We start from the raw sequence: 23,315 nt of genomic DNA on the forward strand, positions 1-23,315 counted from the left end.
ATTAATTTCTATGGCAACGTTTGTTATTTTGGCACCATTGGGCAAAACCATCAAAACAAAGTCAGGAATTGATCTATTTTTATGAGCGACAGATTTGTCCGGGTCAAGAGATTGGCAGGGCTGCTGCTTAGAAAACTTTGTATTTTTTTTTATGTTTCGCTGGAAAGACGAATTGGCAAAGGCAGCACAGATTTTTGAGGCTGCTGCCAATAAAAAATGAAGTTTTTGATTCGGCCTGCGGTAGAAAAATGGATTGACATAGGGAGCGCAAATTTTAATGGCTGCTGCTACTGATTGTTTGTTTTGATTTGGCCTTCCAGTGGAAAAGACGGAATCGGCTTTGAAAGCGCAAAATTTAAGGCTTCTACTGCTGATAGTTTGATTTGATTTGGCCTCCTTGTAAAAAAAGACGGAATTGGCATAGGTAGCGCAGATTCTCAAGACTGCTGCTGATTGTTTGTTAAGATTTGGCCTTCCGGTGGAAAGACGTATTGAATTAGGAAGCGCAGAGTTTTGGAGCTTCTGCTGATTGTTTGTTTTGATTCGGCCTCCCGGTGGAAAATGATGGATTAGCTTAGAAATCGCAGTTTTTCAAGGCTGGTGCTGTTGATTGATTGTTTTGATTCGGCCCCCTCGTTGAAAAATACGGAGTTGGCTTAGGAATCGCAGATTTTCAAGGCTGCTCCTGCTGATTGTTTGTTTTGATTTGGCTTTCCGGTGGAAAAGAAGGAATTGGCTTAAAAATCGCAGATTTTTTAGGCTAATACTGCTGATTGTTTGTTTTGATTTGGCCTTCCGGTGGAAAAGATGGAATTACCTTAAGAAGCGCAGATTTTTAAGGCTACTACAGCTGATTTTTTTTTATTTGGCCTCCCGGTGGAAAAAGACGGAATTGGCTTAGAAAGCGCAGAATTTTTAGGCTGCTGCTGCTGATTGTTTGTTTTGATTTGGCCTTCCTGTGGAAAGGACGGAATAAGCTTAGAAAGCGCAGATTTTTGAGGCTACTACAGCTGTTTGTTTTTTTTTTATTTGGCCTCCCGGTGAAAAAAGACGAAATTGGCTCAGGAGGCGCAGATTTTTAAGGCTGCTGCTGCTGATGGATTTTGGCCTTTCGATGTAAATTGACTTAAGAAGCGCAGATGGTTAAGGCTACTACTGCTGATCGTTTGTTTTGATTTGGCCTCCCGGTGGAAAAACATGGATTGACGTAGAAATCGCAAATTTTGAGGCTGGTGCTGCTGATTGTTTGTTTTGATTTGGCCTTTCGATGGAAAAGACGGAATTAGCTTAAGAAGCGCAAATTTTAAAGGCTACAACTACTGATAGTTTTTTTTTTATTTGGCCTCCCGGTGAAAAAAGACGGAATTGGCTTAGAAAGTGCAGAATTTTTAGGCTACTGCTACTGATTGTTTGTTTTGATTTGGCCTTCCGGTGGAAAAAAAAGGAATTGGCTTAAGTAGCGCAAATTTTTAAGGCAGCTGTTGCTGATTGTTTGTAGATCAAAATCTGGCCTTCCGGTGGAAAAAGACGGAATTAGCTTAAAAAGCGCAGAATCTAAGGCTACTTCTGTTGATTGCTTTGATTTGGCCTTCCGGTGGAACAGACGAAATTTACTTAAGAAGCGCAGATTATTAAGGCTACTACTGCTGATTGTTTGCTTTGATCTGGCCTTCCGATGGAAAAGACGGAATTGACTTAAGAAGCGCAGATTCTGAGGCTACTTCTGTGGATTGTTTTGATTTGGCCTTCCAAGAAATTGGAATTGGATTTGGAAAAGAAGAAATTGGCTTAAGAAGCGCAGAATTTAAAGATTCTTCTGCTGATTGTTTGCTTTGATTTGGCCTCCCGGTGGAAAAAGACGGATTGGCTTAGGAAGCGCAAATTTTGAAGGCTTCCGCTGCTGATTATTTGTTTTGATCTGACTTTCCGGCGGGAAAGACGCAATTGGCCTAAGTAGCGCAGAATCTAAGGCTACTACGGTTGATTGTTTTTATTTGGCCTCTTGGTGGAAAATACGTAATTGGATTAAAAAGCGCAGATTTAAGAAAAAATTCAAATCTTACTAAAATATTAACAATATAAAAAATCACAATAAATGAGGAAATGAATTTCTTATATTTTTTTTCTTACTCATTATTATCACACAAATTAAAAAAAAAGTAAATTTTACTGAAAAAATAATTAAAAACTTAAAAACAAATCACAATGTAAGTTTAAAATCATAAATCATTGATCAATTTCCCAAAATGGTGTTTGTAATCCTAAACTAGAAATTTGCTTCAAAATAATTTTCAAGCAGTCTAGTTTCAAAATTTTATATTAATTTTCGCAAAACACAGATTAAGGAAGAAAAATGAATTCTAAAATGAATGTCAGATCAGGTACAAAATTAACCATGATTAATTTGATTAATTGTTGGGAAAATTATTATAATTGTTTTTTTTTTAATTTTCATCTCAATTTACACTTCTTTTAATCATCTTTTAAGGAAGGGTTGATTGAAGAATTCCCCTGTAGTGTTTTTAATTAAAAAAAAAATCGCCATTTTAATTTTGTGTTTTTTTTTTTTATTAGGAACAGAAATAAATGCTTATATTTTTTAAACACCAAAAATTCAGAATTGGAAAAAATAGACATACATATCAAAAATATTTCGTAACAGTCAAATAGTTTGACTTTAATATTTGCTATGTTTATTTAAGTATTGAAAAAAGTACTAATAAAATCGGTAAATTTATTTAAAAATTATAAAAAATATGTATTTTGAAAAGATAATTTTTTACCATTTAAGAAGAAAACTTATTTGTAGAATTTAATTAATAACATATTGGAGAAGCGTTTTGGTGCTTATGTTTTTATTATTGTCTTGGTAGATTTTAGCGTAAGGTTGCCAGAACTTTTTCAGCACGTATCCGGGCCGGACAAACCGGGCAATTTTTATATAAAACTTGACAAAATCCGGGCATTCGATTTTAAATTGACGACCAGACATCCGGGCAATATTCGGTCAATATCCGGTCAAATTTTGTCAAAACTCAAAAATTCCTCAACAAAAATCAAGAAAAAAAAATTAAAAAAAATTTTTTTTTCATCAAAACTCATCGATAGATTTTGAACCGTATTTCAGGCTTCCAAAAAACCTCTCATGATTATTTTTATAAAGTTTCAAAAAATTTCGTTTTTAAGGTGTTTGTTGTTTTTTTTTTGTTTAATTTGTCAAATAAAGTAAATAAATTCGGACAAAATCCGGACATTTTTCAACGAATTCCGAGCAACCGGCCGGGCGGACTGTTCTTTAATTCGGTATTCAATATCCGGGCAAACCCGGATAAAACCGCGAAATCTGCCAACCTTATTTTAGCGTCCTGAAATCGGCTCTTTAGTCAAATTAGGACCAGCACATTAAGTTTGGGTGAAATGGAGTTTTAAATGAAATAGTGCGGAGGTTTTTAATGAAATCAATCATTGATAACTAATTAACTATCAAACCAACAAGTACAAATCTGATTCTGATTTAGTTAATTATACTTCATTCAATTAAGAAATAATATTTTGATGATTATGATGATGCATGATCTAAAAACGGAAAATTTAACAGTTTTTAAAAATTTGTAAAAATATCAATTGTATTTTTGGCATTTCTGCATAACTATTTGCAAAAAAACTTGATTAGTTAAAACCTGCAAAACGATAAGATTTATGCTCTAAATCTAAAGTTCAATTTGGTCTAAATTTTTTTTTAAATTCGTTGAATGAGTAAAAGTAAACAAATAGAAAACTTCTTTAGCTTCTTTCGCGGAACTTAAAATTATTTGAAGATTCGAGGAAAATTTATAATTGATTTAAACTTTTTTTTATGTTTTTTTTTAATTTTGTCCAAAAAGTGCAGAACATTTTTTAATAATTTTAAAATATTTTTTCAAAAGTTATTCCAATATCAAAAGTTGATAGAAAAATTGTACACAAAGATTCAGGGCACACAAATCAGTCAAAATTACGTGTTTAGTGCATTGCGCCTCAAAAAAAGCAATTTTTTTTGTCTTGTGTAATTTATTAGAACCTTCTTATATGTGATTTTGAGCATTGAGAAGGACAGGGAAAAAACTCATTAGCGAAAATTGGTTTCTTGAAGAATACTTCATATCATAATAACATTTGTAATGAGGTAAAACGACTGTTATCAAAACGAAACAAACATTTGTAATGACAAAATTGTATTTTTTAAATCAATATTTTTTTGTAATTAAGTAGAGGATACTAGACTTTTGATTTTTTATGCTAATTCTTAAACGGTAAATGTCTGTTACATGGTGTCCAACTTGTCGATGTATGAAATTATAATTTTATGAGCTACTTTTGAAATTAAATGTGAAATTTCTTAAGCAGCCAAACTTCTGACTTGCTTATTAACACTTATTTATTAACATCTTTTAAAATCAAGCAATTTTCCCGATACTAGAGTAAACATTTTACTTACTAGAAAATCTCCATGGATTTAAACTCCAAAACCGTAAACCCTTTTACCCAAGGCTAGGTCCGTCAGCCGAAATCTTTCCGGATATATAGATGCTAAGTAATTTAATTTAACTTAAAAAACCATGTCAAGCAAAAATTAGAAAAATCGCAGGAAGAATGCAAATACATCATAAAAGATCTCGAAGAAAAAAATGGAGATCCAAAATAGAGAACAATCCCGATTAGGTAAATAGTCTGCCTCACAATTTCAGTTGAGAAAGTCAAAGTCAAAAGTGACAATCAAAATTCGTTATTGGAAATTTTCTTTTGAAACACTTTTCAGAAATCAAATTTCAAATTATTGTATTGACTTAAATAATTTTAAAGCAAGTGGCTTCATGTAGAGGCTGTATGTAAAGATTTTTTTATTCGTCGAAATCAACATTGGAACTAAGAACATGAATTCAAAATAAGAATTCAAAATCAGAAATCAGTTAAAGGTTTTAAGATTTAGGCTTTAGATCGAATTAAAACAGACTTAAAAAATACAGAGCTTTAAATTAAAATTCAGAGCACATAATTGGTTCAGTCTTCCGAATAAAATTTTTTAATCTGTCTATAATTTTAAAAACAATGATAACTCAGATTTGAAAATGAATGGATAATCTGTATATTGACATTTGTTTTTTTTTCTGATTTCCTCATTGAAATATCTCAAACCGTAAGGAAAATAAAAAGCAATGTAATTGTGCTTTTAAAGAAAAAATAAATGTATTTTTATTTGTAATCAGATTAAAAACTCTCTGGAGTAAGCTTTGTACTTGAATTTAGAGAAAACAGAATTAAGAAAATTGATCAAATGATGGAAATGCTAGAATATTATTTGATTTTGAGGACATTGAGACAAAGCAATTTCAAAACTGTGAAATAAAGAATTTATCTCACGAAAATGAAATATATTATCATTGCATCAACAGATTATTTTCATTGTATCTGAATTGACAAAAAAAAGTATGCAGTTTATTTTATGAAAGGAAAAAAAAATAATCAAAAGATTTGCTCTATGAAAATTATGATTTTTCGAAGCATCGAAGGCGAAAGTCGAATGCTTGAAGGTTGAAACATTACTTCTATTTTGGTACATCAGCTTGATATCTGAAATTTTCATCGATTATAATAACATATAATGAATATATATTGATTGTATAACGTACTATCAAGAATATATCTTAATTGTTTTAACTTGTTATCCTCAAGGTTCAAAGGTGTAAGGTTCTAAATTTTATCAATTTAGAACTTTTAAAATTTGTGTATGCTTCAAAACAGAAAAAAATCTAAATCCATTGAAAAATATTTGAAAAATTGCAAGCTTTGCTTTGCTAGAGCTTTGAATAATTTTATTAAATGTTTTTTCCAAGATTGTTTAAATCAATCAATTCATCGGCTATGCAAAGTTTTTTTTTGCGATTTTTTATTTTCATCCTAGGGTTAAACAGCTTTTAAATTAGCAGTCAAAAACCCAGAATATCTTTTCTGTGGTACAAGTTAGGTTTTTGGTTGGTTGACTTGAAATGTACTTGCAGTGCAGAATGGAATGTTTAAAATCAATAGTTCTTTTTTTATCTTTCAGTGTATCTCTGGTGATTTTTGAAAAACAATTTCGCTTTCCCATACCAATTTCCATACAAAATCAAAACTCGTTGCGCTAATTTAGGACACAAAGTATCGCTTCCAAAATTGTTAAAGCTATTCTCGAAGTGAAAACAACCAAAAAAGCCATGGAAGGTGTAAAATTTTAAAAATTTGATGTGTCCATAGCTTTCAGTGGCCTTATTTTACATCATCTAGCGGGTCCTTGAAGAAACATTTTTGTGTATAGTACGCTGAATTATAAATACTGGATTATTTTCTACTAAAGGGGCCCCGTTCGCATTTCAGGTTTCATATACTTTAAATTATTTGATATGGTTTTGTTAACTGTTTTGAGCGAAACCCGGGGCAATTGCTCACATCCCTCCCTCAATCCAGCCTTGGCAGGGAGGGTGTCTAACTATCGTAGGAATAAATTCCGAAATCAAATTAAGTTCCATAGAGTTACTATAAAAAATGTATGAGTGGTCTCATCTCAGGGGATCTTCGATAAGCTCTCGAATTGAAAAAAACTGTATGAGTGACCCCTTCCCCTTTTTTATCTCCCCACTGAGAAAAAAGGGGTCTCAAATCATCAGAGCAATATTTCGTATTACATGTGTTGTTTTTCAAAACGGTTGATCCCCTTAAATAAAACGTCACAGCTTTTGAAGTTTATTTGAGAGTCCACCAAGTATTTTAGCGTTGATATGTTCAGGATTGAAAAGGTATCATGATAGATGACCCCATCTCTTAACTCTCAATAAGTGTAGATGCATTACCAAAAAAAATGTTATGGGGGGATGGTTGAAAATAATCCAAATATTTTCAATAAATTGGAAGAAATAGAAGGAAGTATTGCATGCAAAAAAATTGCATACAATCCAGATTGAACAAAATTTAAAAAAATCAAGTAACTTTAATCGAAAGTTTTTAAAAAAAATCTCGAATTCAAAAGGATACCATTCCTATTTTCTAAAGCTTGACCTTCGATTTTTCAACTGTTTTAATTTCGAAAAATTTCTCTAAAAATGACAAAATGGAAAATTTAATATTTGTTCCGGTCTTTTTACGAAGAAACTTGTTTTTTTTCTGTATTTCTAGCTGGTTCTCGAAATACACACTGTGAGACATCACTTATTGGCCCTTACGGTGCCTAAGATTTGGAATGCATGACCTAATAAGTTACTAGTTGATTATGGGATTATAATTTTTTTTTGCTATCCCATAATAATGACTGAGTCTCCCAGAAAATCTACAGTTGCTTTATTCAGATTATTAACCTTCATCGCTGTTTGGTTTCTGCCTAAAAGCTACACTTAATCGGTTTAATCCTTTTCGCCAAAAGCTCATTCCATCCACCCACCTACACAAAAGCTGATGATGATTATGAAAATGGCACTTCTGATTCAGACAGCCGCTGATTGAGAGGAGTCTGGATGGATAGGCTCTGAAGTGCTGATGGTGGCTGGCGGCCCACCTCATAATACGGCAATTAAGATTATGATAATTAGTTTGATGTATTATTGCCGTGCGTCGAGGTTCCAACTCAATTGTTGTTTGCCCAAGAGTTTGCAACATCCTCACCCACTCGAATGAGTATGGATGTGCTGGTCGTGGAAAGGGGGGATGATGTTGGAATTGATTGCAAAAACGGAAATGGAGAAAGAACAATGGTGGGGGAAGGCATTGAAAAACGATACCGATCAACAAGGGAAGGGGGGCGGGGGCGACAAACATCGATAATGGGACGTATTGACAGCCATTAAAATATGTAAACCCGAACCACATCATCGAGTGGTGGTGGGTAACAATTTATTTCCCATTGCTTGTAGGTGGTATGTGGTTCGGCGAAAAAATGTGTCAGCCAGACTAACCGGTAAATGATGGATTGTGATTAGAGGTGGCTGGTACCTAGTGGTTCTTTTTTTTTGCTACTATTCCCTCTGATTACAAGGTAGCAATAAATAAATGAATATTTGCGGTATGCAATTTGCTGATAGTCTGTTTGATCTTTGATATTAATGGTTTTTTCTCTCTTTTTTCCCAATTTTCAGGGTCCACCCCCTCAGGGGCGACAGTTCACAATCGCAGAAACACTCGAACGGATTAAGGAGGAGTTCAACTTCCTGCAGGCACAGTATCATTCGTGAGTATTGGCAATGTCTTTTGTTAATTTATTAAAATTTAGGGGAAAACTGAGAGGAATCTGGTTTCAATTCAAGAAAATCTTTGTTATTAAGCAGAAAAACAATAGTGGACCGATATTACTTCCCTAGGGATCACCAGCTATGGGTGTTTAATTTTCAATTTTTAATATAATTTTGGCGTGGCATATCGATCGACACATTTGATGAACCTCCTCAACTATCTATAATATTCGAGATTCCATCGGGGAAACGTCCTCGATTATTGAAAATCGAAAGCAATAACCCACTAATCGTTGCCATTTGGACTTTCGTCGGTCCGAACAAAGAAAGCCGGTGGTATCGATTCGTTTTCATTCAGCTGGAAGCAATCCTCCGCGCACCAAACGGGGGTAATAATCCGAACACGGGCAAAGTAATCATCATCGATGACGGCGACAAACCACCGACCCGTCCAAATAATGAACACATACGCGTGCCAATTTTCCCCCTTCTGAGAAATAAGGGAATAATCAATTCAATATCCGGTCGGAGTCGTTCTCGGTTTCGGTCGTCGTAAATCCAATTGGCACCCTTATTTTTTTTTGTATGAGGTAAAGGGCCCCTTCTTCAGATTTTAAAAGGGATTATCCCTTTTTGGAAACAGATTTCCATTGTCGTACGCCTGAAAGGTTGTTTGTCGTTCTCCTATATATAATATGTATAATCCATCCAACGACCCCCTGAGCTGGCAGGTATGTTATGCAAAAGAACCAATATTAATCCGTTTGATTAAAATTGTTCAATCGCGGGTGCTGGTGGTGTTAGCTCTATTGAAATTCCAGTAACCCATTTCAGAATGGCAACTGCACATCCCGAGGCTACTTTCATTGCCAATAAGCCCCGCCCAATCATAGCCGCATGACCAAATGGGTCATGAAATTATGATTAGTCTTTCCATCTTTTATTGTTGACGTATCCAGGAACTTCATAAATATAATTGCCAAATTATATAAACTTAGCACCCTAATACGTCCAATAAAAGATAGACATGTATTTAGTTTATGTCTCAATTATAATTACTATTATGGTGTAGTTAAAGATAAATAATATGGGTGAATAAAAAAAGATTTATTTAAAAATTGAATAATTCGGAAGAGTTGTAAACTGAAATAAAGTTATCATATTTTTCTGAACAAAAACATGGTTAATAAAACATTTGATGCATAAATTGTTCGAAATTTCTGCTTGTTATTCATCCTGTGGCGATCCAGCTGAAAATCTTAAGGATTTAAAAAGTATCTTCATATTCTAATGTTAATATAACTGTTTAACTTTTACAAATCTTAAACCGTTAATAAATCAGCCAAAACATAAAATTTTATAAGATTTAGACCATTTTTTGTGAATTGGGTTTTTTTCCTATAAAGCTGTGAAACTTCAATAATTAGTAATAATAATTAGTAAATTAGTAATATTATGTTGAACAACATAATCTGGTATAAGTTTGTTTTTTTCTTTGTTTTTGAGGAATTTTAACACATTTTGTTATTCATCCCGTAAACAGTTTGAAAACACTCATTTCTGTCCTACGCATGAATCCGTATAAACTAGTAGTCTATGCGATGTTTTAAACCTCTCCAACCGGCAGGCAGCTACGGAACACATAAGAGACCATTCAAATATTACGTAACGCTTTTAGGGGGGGAGGGGGTATAGAAGTTTGTTACGCTTCGTGAATTTTGCCTAGAAATTTTGAGACGAATGTGTTACGTAGGGGAGAGGGGGGGTTGAAAATGCTAAAAAATTGCGTTACGTAATATTTAAACGGTCCCTAATTAAATTTAACAGCTGTTAACAAATTGTATGAAGTTAGTACCCTTAGACACCTAGTAAAAGATCGACGTGTATTTAGTTTATTGTTTAGTACAATGCATGTTGATAAGTTTTATAGTGGTATGGACGGAGGTAAAAATTATGGATGAAAAAATAAAATTAAAATAGTTTAAATTACACATGGAATTAATGTTCTGATGAGCTGAAAAAAATGTTACATTAAAATAATTATATGTTTGGTGGATGTAATAAATAATAGCCGATGTAAGAGATATAGTTCCTTCGTTATTTTTCTTTTTCATAATATGTAGTTGAGAGCGTACTAAAAAAAATAAAAAAAAACTTAAATCATACATTATTTAATTTTATATTTTTGCCCTTGGGCGGTGAATGGGAATGATGGCTTCAAATTATAATATGCTGAAATCGTAGTTTAATGTATGCTTTGAATCTAAAAATTTCAATTAAACTAACTACAGAAATATCAGAATTGTAAATTTGATACGATGAATAAGTCCAACTGAAAAAAAATTAATTGACATAAAAATAATTTAAATTTTAAATATTTGCAATGTGATGATAAGACAACTAAAATTGACAAATATAACATTTATATGCACTTATATTATTTTTATAATATGCTGCGCTCCGATCTGTGTTAGGTGATTTATTAGGATGGATCATAACAGAAAAGAAGAACAATAAACATGGAAATCTAATAAAAAGAAAAAAGGACTCCACTTAACGATAGTAATAGTTTTTTTTTTTTTGACATTGCTGCATAGCAACATGTACCTCGTTGCATAAAGAGTAAAACTTGTAGGAGCTTGTGAGGAGGAATGTTTTTTTTATTCGGTGTATCGGAAAATAGATTTCGGTAAGCAATTTCAATCGACAATTGATGATTTAACATTATAAAGTTTTTCTTTACCCTTCATGAAGAATTAAAAAAAAACTGGATTTAACTATCGAGTTCCCATGATTGAAAAGTTATAATAACAATATAATTATAATTTTGATAAATTATTATTATTAATTTGTCACGTACTACATCACTTAATAAGATATTTCATTCCGTAAAGATAAAAAAATACATTAATTAGAAAAATCCAACTTATTGAATAATTTGAATAGATGAGCACCCCTAGAAGTTTCTCTTTGTATAGATATAGACGATGGAAGCGAACACGAGGTTTGGTGATGGTTTTCCATGTGAGAAAGTGAAATGCAAAGAACATTCCACTCAAATTCTAATAGATACCCATAGAAAGGTTTTAAGGAAAGAAAAGGTAGCCTTTCTTTTCTATCGCTTATGCTATTCTAAACTGAAATCGGTATAATGTTCCTAATACGTGTAAACGAGATGCAACTACACTTATTTCTACTTAGCTACGTCCTGCTAAGTCCCCGCAGTGCACTTGTTTCCACACTATGTCCGTCTTATTCACTCTCATTACTTATTGCAACAGCACACACCGCTCCAGTATGTCGTCAGCCTAACATGAAATTCCCCGACTTAATGTTACCTTTGATTCTTATTGACAAATTTAACACCTGACTTCGTGTAATGAAACAGAACAACAACAACAAACATCGAAATAAATTCAATGAGAATTATCTTGATTGAAATCTAATTGGAATTTAAATTCACAAGTAGTTTGATTTGAGCTTCTCTGGTTGTAGCTCTTTTGAGCTTTGACTATTATCGAAGAAGCTTTCGACTTGTACACCTGCTTGTGTACAATCTTGCATAAAATAGGGAAAATGAAATATTTCCAAGAAATATTTCGGGCTTTACTACCAGGGTTAGAAAAGGTTCTTTCAATTTTGCTGAATGTTTGATTTTGAATTTTAAAAATGCATTTAATATTATGGTAAAATAAAAATAGAAACAGAAACAAATCACTTATCTTGAACTCAGATGGCCTCTTTTAGCTCAGTTTGCTTGGAAGGTCCCATTTTCCACGTCAGCATTCCTGTGTGCGTCCGGAGGGCGTAGCATAAGCCCCCTTCTCCTCAGTGACTTCGGGGCCGTAATTGCACTTCACAATCTTCAAAATATCACTTCCACTTAACAAATAACACAAATATGTATCAACAACATTCGTTGTCGGCTTCTTGATGATGTTTCGGAACAATATTTTAAAACTCTATAATAAAAACGTTTTAAAAGTTGAAAAATACGCGGACTAAAACACGAGCAGCTTCTACACGGCAGCGTTGCCCCGATTCTCAGGTTGTTTGTCGTTCTCCTGGATTCTTATCGACAAATTTGTATCGACTGTTGGCAATTGTCATGTTGGTATATGAAAAAAATGATAGCTGTGAGCGTCTCATGCTATTTAGGGTGACGAAATTGATAACCGATTTTCAAACCTTGCAGAAGACGGCAATATTTTCCGAAATATTTCAATTGGAAATTTTTTTTTCTGAAGATCTTCGATACTTGACGATACTTGACAAGGCCTGGTAATGATATTTAAAGCATGACGACCTTCAAATCGACGACGTCCTCCTAGTCTCGATGTTGAATGTCTGCCATGAACATTTCATGACTGACACCTTCAAGGTCAGAACATCTCTAAGGCCTGACAACCTGGAAGATCTGAAGACAAAATTCAAAGCCTGCAGACGATTTGCAGGGACTTATGAAAACCTCAAATTTATGAAGACTTCCAAGGTCCGACAATTTTTAAGGTCTGTTAAAATTATTTGAAGCCAAGAAAACTTCGAGCTCTGAGGGCATGTAGACCTTCCATATCTGACCACGACTTTCGATGCCTGAAATTATCCTTCCAGGCTCGACTATCTTCGAGACTTGCTGACGAACGTCGGGGCTTGAATACCTTTAAGTACTGACGAATTACAGAACCTAACGATGATGTACAAACCTTAAAAAAGACAGTCTAGGCTTGGCGACTTTTACTGTTGAATGACCACCTTCACGGTCTGAACACAACCTAAAAGGCCTGATTTTAAACCTTATCCTGAAGAATTTCAAGGCCTGAAGATGACCGTCAAGACCTGACTTTAAACTCTGACAGCATCTATTGAATCCTGACGATCTTAAAGTGCTGAAGGCGACCTTCAAGGTTTGACGGCAATTTTCGAAGTCCTGACGACTACCTTCAATGCATGACAACTTTTAAGGTCTGATGATATCCATTGAACTGATGATCTTTGGAGAAAGACGACTTTTAAGATCCGACTACAACTTATAAGAAAGCTGACGATTAGACAATCTGACCTGATTACCTTTCGGCCCGACGGCTGAAGATTTGACTACCTGACTTCTTTACGATATGAAGGCCTGACGACTTGACGATCTGACGATTTGACAGCCTGATGACTTGATGGTCTAACGTTTTGACGGCCTGATGATTTCAGGCGTACTGACGGAATGCGATCCTGACAACTTGAAGGCCTGACGACTTTACGGCTAAACGACTTAACTGACTAACTTAACTGCCTGACAACTTGAAGGCCTGACCCCTTGAAGGCTTGATGACTTGAAGGCCTGACGGCCCAATGACCTGACGGTCTAATGACCGACCTGACTGCGTGACGGGCTGACGACTTGACGGCCTGACGACTTGAAGGCATAATGAGTTGTCGGCCTGACGACTTTAAGGCTTAATAAATTGCAGTCTTGACATTTTGAGAGCTTACGACTTGAAGGCCTGACGATTGGAGAGCTGCCGGCTTGAAGGCCTTGCAACCTGACTTGAAGGCCTGACGATCTGACGGCCTGACAACCTGCCGGTCTGAAGGCCTCAAGACCCTATAACCTGACGGCTCGACCTCCTGACGGCATGACGACCCTCTTAGATGATGGTCTGACGACTTGAGAGCCTGATGACTTGATGGCCTGACGACTTGAAGAACTAACGTCCTGACGAATTGTGAGCCTGATGACTTGAGGGGAGAACAATCCTACTACATGACGGCCTGACCTCCTGACGGCATGGCGATCTGGTGTACTAACGACCTGCTTACATGGCGAACCGACTCTGGGGGCTTACGACTTGAAGGCCTGACGACTCAAGGTGCTGCCGGCTTGAAGGCCTTGCAACCTTACCACTTGACAGCTTGACGACTTGAAGGCCTGACGATGACTTGACGATCTGGCGACTTGGAAAACTAACGTCCTGACGAATTGTGAGTCTGACGACTTGAAGACCTAACGACTTGACGGCCTTAATGACTTGAAGGCCTGACGACTTGAAGGCCTAACGACCTGACGTCCTCAAGGCCTCACGACCTTACTAACCGACGGCCTGACCTCCTCACGACCTTACTACCTGACGGCCTGACCTCCTCAGGCCATCAGATTGTCGGCCTGACGACCTGCTTACATGACGGTCTGACGATTTGACAGCCTGACAATTTGAATGCCTGACCACTGGAAGGTTTACGACTTGAAGGCCTGACGATTTGAAAATCTGATAACTTTAATGCCTGCAACTTGAAGGCCTGGCAACTTTAAGGCCTGAAGAATTGGAGGCCTGGAGGCTTGGAGGCCTGAAGACTTCAAGGCCTGACGACCTTATGTCCTGACGACCTGATGACCTGACGACTTGAAGGCATAATGAATTGAAGGCCTGACGAATTTAAGGCATAATGAATTGCAGTCTTGACGTTCCGAGGGCTTACGACTTGAAGGCCTGACGACTTGTTGACTTAACGGCCTTACAATTTGGCGACTCGACAGCCTGACGATTTGACGGCCTGGCGACTTAAGAGCCGTACATGACGACCTAAGGAATTGACGGCCTGACGCTTGGCAGGCATGATGTTTTGAAGGCCTTATGATCTGTGGCCTGACAACCTTACAATCTGAAGATCTACTATGTAACGAAGTATGGTTTGAAGTATTTAAACTTACATTCTAACGATCTCCGGCCTGATGATCTATGAAGCCAGACGACAACCGTCAAGGTTTACTGACAGCTTTTAAAGACTTACGACGGCCCTAATTACCATCAAGGTCTGCCAGGTTCTGACTACTTTCGTAAACTGTTTAAGGCTTAATGACCTTCAAGGTCTGAAAACAACTTTCAAGGCCTGAAATATTTTGTGGCCTTAAGACTACATTCAAGGTTTTACAAAGAAGCCTTGATGGCATCCATTGAAGCCTGGTGACCTGCTAAGCATGACAACCTTCAAGGTATACTGTCGAGCTTCATGGCCTGACAACAAACTGGTTCAGCTGGCAGCATCCTTCTGAATCATGACGATCTTCGAGGCATTTAGACGACCTTTGAAGCCTGGCTTTGGCCTTAAAAAAACTTAACGGTTTTCAAAGGACAGTATCTTTTCAATGGTCTACGACGACCTTCGAGGCCCGACGACCCTGATGGTCTGACAACATACTTCATGGTCTGACAGCGTTATTTGAGTTTTGAAGATCTTCGAGGCATGTCGGCAACCTTCAAAACTTGATAACTGCCTCACATTCCTAACGACTTTTAAGTTCTTACATCAATTTTCAAGATCAGACGGCGTTTTTTGAGCCAGATCGCCTTTGAAGCCCGACAACTTTAAAGCAATTGCGGCAATCTTCAAGACATGACGATTTGACGGTTGCCTTCAAAATCTGACAGCTGCCCCAAATACCTCACGACCTTCGAAGTGTTAGGGCCTTACGTCATTTTTCGAGACTGAAGACCTTCGATGCCTGACGGTGATTCCAAATGGTTGACAATCTTCCATGTCTGTCTACAACCCTCGAGTCCGGCCGAGATGCAAGACTTGACGATGACCTTAAATGACTAACGTCAAGGCCTAGAAACCTTCTGGCCTGACAACCTCCTCAAAGTTTGATGGCGATTTTTTAAGAGAACAATTCTACATCGTAGGATGCAGAAGATTTTAGATATCTCCATGTGAAATCAACTAAAGCCTGACGACAATAATCAAAACCTAATGACATCCTTTAAGACTTGACGACCTCCAATGCCTGACAATGCCTGTCAAATGCACGACGATCTTCATGGTCTGACTTCATCTCTCGAAACCTGCAGACGACGATCCTCAAGGCCAAGTGACCTTCAAAGCCTGGCAACTGCCTTACATGCGTAATGACCTTCAAAATAGACAGCTTAATGAACTTCACGGTAGACAACCTTCGAAGCCAGAAGAAATTTAAGATATCAGCAGTCTTCGAATTCTGACGATCTATGAGGCCAGATGACGACCTTCAAGGTTTACCGGCAGTTTTCAAGGACTAATGACCGCCCTAAATGCCTTACGACCTTCAAGGCCTGTCAACGAACTTCAATGCCTTTTTTTGAAGTCTGACGACTTTTGCAGCCTGTCGAACCTCAAGACCTCATGACGAAATTTAAGGCTTAACGACCTTCAAGGTCTGAAAACAAATTTCAAGGCCTAACAGCATCCTTTGAATCATGATTATCTTCGAAGCCTGACGATTCTCTGAGGACAACTAAGCCTGACTTTTAACATCTTGTGGACTGAAGATGATCTACAAGGTCTTATAACTTTGAACCCCGATTCCCTTTGATGATCCATGAAGCCAGACGACGAACGTCAAGGTTTACCTGCAGTTTTCAAGGACTGACAACCGCAGGTTGACTTTTGCAGCCTGTTGAACTTCAATGTCCCATGACGACGTTTAAGGTTAAACGACCTTCAAGTTTAGAAAACAAATTTCAAGGTCTAACAGCACTCTATGAATCCCGAAGATCTTCGAAGCCTGACGATTCTCTGAGGGCGACCTGACTATCAATATCTTGTGGCCTAAATGGCATCCTTTGAAGCCTGGCGACCTTCTAAGCCTGACAACCTGTTAAGCCCGACAACCTTCAAGATATTTCATCGACCTTCAAGACCTGACAACGATGCTCAAGGCCTGACAACGACGTTCAGAGTTTGACGACGACCTTTAGCCTGAATACAAACTTCATTAGCTGGTAGCATCTTTCTGAATAGTAACGATCTTCGAGACATTTATACGACCTTTGACACCATCTTTTCAATGGTCTCCGAAGACCTTTGAGGCCCGACTACCTTAATAGTCTGACAACAAACTTCATAGTCGGGTAGCGATCATTGAATTTTGACGAACTTCGAGGCCTGTTGTCGAACTTCAAGGCATGTCGACGACCATCAAGATATGAAGGCAACCTTCAAAACTTGATGACTGCCTCAAATACCTGACGACTTTCAAGTTCTTACAACATTTTTCAAGATCAGATTGCATCTTTTGCAGCTGGACCATCTTTGAAGCCTAACAACTTTCAAGATATGACGGCAATCTTCAAAACATGACGACAAACTTCAAAACCTGACGACTGCCCTAAATGCCTGACAACTTTCAAAATCTGATAGGGATTTAGAAGCTTGACGGTATCCTTTGAAGACTGACGTATGAAGGTCGAAAACCTTCGATGCCTGACGGCGATTCCAAATTCTTAACGATCATCAAGTCCTGTTTACATTTCTCGAAGCCTGACAATCTACACGTTCTGATGACGACATTCAAGACTTGGTGACTTTCAATAACCTGACGACGACCTCGGATGACTACTGTCAAGGCCTAGAGATCTTCCAGGCCTGACGACGGCTGTGGAAGCTTGATTACGATTTTTTCAACAGAACAGAATAAAAATACGAAATTGTTTGCTGTCGTTTGCGTTTATTAAGATTAAATATTGAAATAAAAAAACAAATTTTACCCTTGAAAATTATAAAAAAATATCTACGAAACGTTGGAAATTACCTTTTTTCAATTATTATTTTACAATTCTTGAAAATAGAAGGAAATACTGTCTGGCGTCTCAAAGATAAACTTTTTTTAAACTAAAACAACGTTTCGGTTGAAAAGTCCATCTTCTTCAAGGATTCATATGAAGCAATTTAAGATAAGGAGATAACTACAGGCTCAAAAATGTTTTAACCAACACTAATCATAATCATATACTTCCTAGCTCTTCACAAAACGTAGGACAATACAATCAACTCTCGGCAAAATGCACAGCTGTTGAGAAAAGATGGAATGCGAGGGGGAGAGAGTCAAAGCGAACTGAGTTCGAAGCCACTTCAAAGTGGAACACCGAAAGCTTACTCTGGAAGAGCCACGAGGGGAGATGGCTCACAAAAGCCGGATCGGATCGAAAACACGCCAGGCGACAAGGGTGAAATATGATTATCAACGACCGACTGACTGCTTCTAGTAGCTGTTGGCTAAATGAGTGGAATATGGTTAAGTGTTTGCTGCTTCTCATTCGCTCTTTTTCTGGCTCACTCAGAGAGTCGGTAGAAAGAGGAAAATTAAACATAGAAACGGGAGGCAGATATCTGCTGGTGCCTACCCTTCTTTCTTTTGGCTCTCTTAGTTTGTTTCCGATACGTTGGCGATTCTTTGAATGGTTTCTGTGAGTGTGTGTGAGCCGAAGGATCGACTTGGCCAAAGGCTCTCGGAAGAAATTTATGAATGTTTGATATTCGGAAGGGACGAAGGATGGAATTTCGGAAGGAGAAGGTACCTACTCGACTTTGGTGGGAGGATGTGTAATTGGAGAATTATACGATACGGCAAGTCATTGTTGCATGCGGTTATTTGTGAAACAGGGCTGATTAGCATAAATTATCGGCTCATAATTGAGGGGTTTTAGTGCATTGTTTCTGGGCGAATGAAAGAGAAACGTAAAACGTGGAACCACCGGAAGTTTGGACAAATGATTTTCAGGATTGTTTTTATTTTGTTTTTTTTTGTTATCATTTTTCAAAAATTTTGCGAAAGACTTTTATTTTAGTGCGTATAATTTCGCAAACTATTTTATTAAACTCAAACTCGTGGTAAAGAGTTTTCGTCATGTTTTGTAAGAAAAAACCCCGAGGCTGACTCGTGGTACTTAAAGTGCTGTAAATAAATGTAGATGTAATTCTATGAGCAAAAACCACTCGTCTGACTGATATTGCATCCTAAACAACTGCCACGAGTCAGACTCGTGGTTAGAAATTCTGATAGGATGCAGCAAATTGAGTTGGGTTGATGTTTGAATGCTTAATTTCAAATTTTAAGTTATGTTCTCTGCGTAAAACCTTCTATCTAAATAGTCTTCAAGATTCAGCAAAAGTGTGCTCATCAATTTTTCGATTGACTCCGTTTGCAAAAAAAGACCCCTACCCTCGGTTAGTTTTTCATCATCAGCGTAATTACAGTATTAGTGCACAATACCCGGATCCACAATAACAATAATAATAATGGTAACAGGGGCAACAATAACACCGATCGACTTTCGTTCGTCGTCCTCGTCGCCAATTTGTACCATCTGCTGCCGTTGCTTTTGTTGACGAGCACTACGCACGAGAATGTGACCGACGACAAACAATTAAATCATTCCGAACTGGAGGCGAGAATTTGAAAGTCTAACGAGACCCGAGGAAAAAGAGGGAGCAGAAGCGATCGTAAAAACGGTAACAACAATATAGCACCCTTAACCGAAAACAGCCGAAGGCCAGGGAAAAAAGGAAGACAATGAGGTGGAAAAAAGAAATCAACAAGAAATGAAACGAAAATATCAAAAACAACCCTAGTCGTCTAATTGTGTTGCTTGTTTACCTTCCCTGAATTTTTTTCTTCGTTCTTTTTTTTTTGTTTTTTGAGTTTTCTCTTCCTTCTGTCAAAATGCAGCAACAGCAACACCGCTTTAATGTATTTATATTTCAATTACAGTTTCTTCTGGTTCCGTTTTTCCCCTTCTTGATTATTAACCTACCGTTTTGAAAAGTAGTTTTCACACCATTCTCGTCCATTTGGTTACCGAGCAAAAAAAAGGATGTACCAATTCGTGCCCTATCGTGTTCTATGGAAATTGTTTGTTACTTCCTCAAAATGCAACTTCTTTTTTCCGATTTCCCTGCACTCCATATCATACATTAATCATCATCGTCGTCATCGTCATCATCATCAGTACCATAATCATCAAATCATCATCAGTCGTCGAGTCCTTTTCCTGTGGATTTTTATGCACCCGATGCCTTAATGTTATTCGGTTCAATTCGCGTGTTGTGCTTTGTCGGGTTTCGGAAAATAAACCATTATTCTCTGTCCTCTCCATCGCTCCTTTCTTCGTATTTCTAGAGATCCCGACGCTATTGAATTCTAAAGTGTTTCCCTGTTTATCGCTTTGTCCTAACTCACACAATTCGGCTTTGGTTTGCTCGCTTCCTTGCCTGAGATTTTTTTCTCCCCCTATTTCAGTTTTACTATTTTCGACGATTTCTTTCTTTGTGCCGCTATTTATTTGCAAAAAAAAAATGAATGAAACACGGGGAGGGGAAAACGAATCAGTACAAAAATCAGCGCGGCAAATTTATTCATAAAAGAAGCAGCTCCAGACTGAAGTGCAAAGGATTTCCAAATAAACACCCAGTGATTGCATTTCCTACTTTTTCACTTTACTGTTGCTGTTTTGGAAATGTTGATTTTTTTACAGTTGAATTTTTGTTCTAATACAAAAATAAAACCACTAAAACGCTGAAGATTACAAAGATCGAGAAAAATAACAAACTTCATGAAAACGAATTAATTTAAAAATGGAAAAAAATCCGGAAGTGACAAAAATGACAAAAACGACAAAAATGACAAAAATGACAAAAATGACAAAATTGACAAAAATGACAAAAATTACAAAAATGACAAAAATGACAAAAATGACAAAAATGACAAAAATGACCAAAGTGAAAAGAATGACATAAAATGACAGAAATGACACAAAGGACAAAAATGACAGAAATGACAAAAATGACAAAAATGGCAATAACGACAAAAAAAAGAACAAAAATGGCAAAAACCACCAAAGTGACAAAAATGACAAAAATGACAAAAATGACAAAAATGACAAAAATGACAAAAATGACAAAAATGACAAAAATGACAAAAATGACAAAAATGACAAAAATGACAAAAATGACAAAAATGACAAAAATAACGAAAATGACAAAAATTACAAAAATTACAAAAATGACAAAAATGACAAAAATGACAAAAATGACAAAAATGACAAAAATGACAAAAATGACAAAAATTAACAAAAATGACAAAAATGACAAAAATGACAAAAATGACAAAAATGACAAAAATGACAAAAATGACAAAAATGACAAAAATGACAAAAATGACAAAAATGACAAAAATGACAAAAATGACAAAAATGACAAAAATGACAAAAATGACAAAAATGACAAAAATGACAAAAATGACAAAAATGACAAAAATGACAAAAATGACAAAAATGACAAAAATGACAAAAATGACAAAAATGACAAAAATGACAAAAATGACAAAAATGACAAAAATGACAAAAATGACAAAAATGACAAAAATGACAAAAATGACAAAAATGACAAAAATGACAAAAATGACAAAAATGACAAAAATGACAAAAATGACAAAAATGACAAAAATGACAAAAATGACAAAAATGACAAAAATGACAAAAATGACAAAAATGACAAAAATGACAAAAATGACAAAAATGACAAAAATGACAAAAATGACAGAAATGACTAAAATGACAAAAATGACAAAAAAGACAAAAATGACAAAAATGACAAAAATGACAAAAATGACAAAAATGACAAAAATTACAAAAATGACAAAAATAACGGAAATATTAAAATTGACAAAAATGAGAAAAATGATTAAAAATTCAAAAATGACAGAAATGACAAAAATGACAAAAATGACAAGGATGACAAAAATGACAAAAATGACAAAAATGACAAAAATGACAAAAATGACAAAAATGACAAAAATGACAAAAATGACAAAAATGACAAAAATGACAAAAATGACAAAAATGACAAAAATGACAAAAATGACAAATATGACAAATATTACAAAATTGACAAAAATGATAAAAATTGCAAAGTTGACAAAAATAACAAAAATAGCAAAGTTGACAAAAATGAATTATAAAAAATACAAAAATTGACAGAAATGACAAAAATGACAAAAATGACAAAAATGACAAAAATGACAAAAATGACAAAAATGACAAAAATGACAAAAATGACAAAAATGACAAAAATGACAAAAATGACAAAAATGACAAAAATGACAAAAATGACAAAAATGACAAAAATGACAAAAATGACAAAAATGACAAAAATGACAAAAATGACAAAAATGACAAAAATGACAAAAATGACAAAAATGACAAAAATGACAAAAATGACAAAAATGACAAAAATGACAAAAAGACAGAAATGACAAAAATGACAAAAATGACAAAAATGACAAAAATGACAAAAATGACAAAAATGACAAAAATGACAAAAATGACAAAAATGACAAAAATGACAAAAATGACAAAAATGACAAAAAATGACATTTTTGTTTTTTTTTTGTCATTTTTGTCATTTTTGTCATTTTTGTCATTTTTGTTTTTTTTTGTCATTTTTGTCATTTTTGTCATTTTTGTCATTTTTGTCATTTTTGTCATTTTTGTCATTTTTGTCATTTTTGTCATTTTTGTCATTTTTGTCATTTTTGTCATTTTTGTCATTTTTGTCATTTTTGTCATTTTTGTCATTTTTGTCATTTTTGTCATTTTTGTCATTTTTGTCATTTTTGTCATTTTTGTCATTTTTGTCATTTTTGTCTTTTTTGTCATTTTTGTCATTTTTGTCATTTTTGTCATTTTTGTCATTTTTGTCATTTTTGTCATTTTTGTCATTTTTGTCATTTTTGTCATTTTTGTCATTTTTGTCATTTTTGTCATTTTTGTCATTTTTGTCATTTTTGTCATTTTTGTCATTTTTGTCATTTTTGTCATGTTTGTCATTTTTATCATTTTTGTCATTTTTGTCATTTTTGTCATTTTTGTCATTTTTGTCATTTTTGTCATTTTTGTCATTTTTGTCATTTTTGTCATTTTTGTCATTTTTGTCATTTTTGTCATTTTTGTCATTTTTGTCATTTTTGTCATTTTTGTCATTTTTGTCATGTTTATCATTTTTATCATTTTTGTCATTTTTGTCATTTTTGTCATTTTTGTCATTTTTGTCATTTTTGTCATTTTTGTCATTTTTGTCATTTTTGTCATTTTTGTCATTTTTGTCATTTTTGTCATTTTTGTCATTTTTGTCATTTTTGTCATTTTTGTCATTTTTGTCATTTTTGTCATTTTTGTCATTTTTGTCATTTTTGTCATTTTTGTCATTTTTGTCATTTTTGTCATTTTTGTCATTTTTGTCATTTTTGTCAATTATGTCATTTTTGTCATTTTTGTCATTTTT

At 35.2% G+C, this 23,315-nt stretch overlaps 1 protein-coding gene across 13 annotated transcripts in view; it reads left to right on the top strand.

The window, feature by feature from the left end:
• Positions 1-23,315, top strand: part of LOC129756453 (protein groucho) — a 384,109-nt gene that overhangs the window by 169,099 nt on the left and 191,695 nt on the right. For all 13 annotated transcript variants that reach the window (XM_055753332.1, XM_055753333.1, XM_055753335.1 and 10 more), the window contains one exon: positions 8,142-8,233. In XM_055753332.1, the coding sequence (XP_055609307.1) occupies positions 8,142-8,233 (92 nt within the window). The remainder of the gene's footprint in view (positions 1-8,141; positions 8,234-23,315) is intronic.

This window comes from Uranotaenia lowii, chromosome 3 (genome assembly GCF_029784155.1).
Source record: "Uranotaenia lowii strain MFRU-FL chromosome 3, ASM2978415v1, whole genome shotgun sequence".
NCBI lineage: Eukaryota > Metazoa > Arthropoda > Insecta > Diptera > Culicidae > Uranotaenia > Uranotaenia lowii.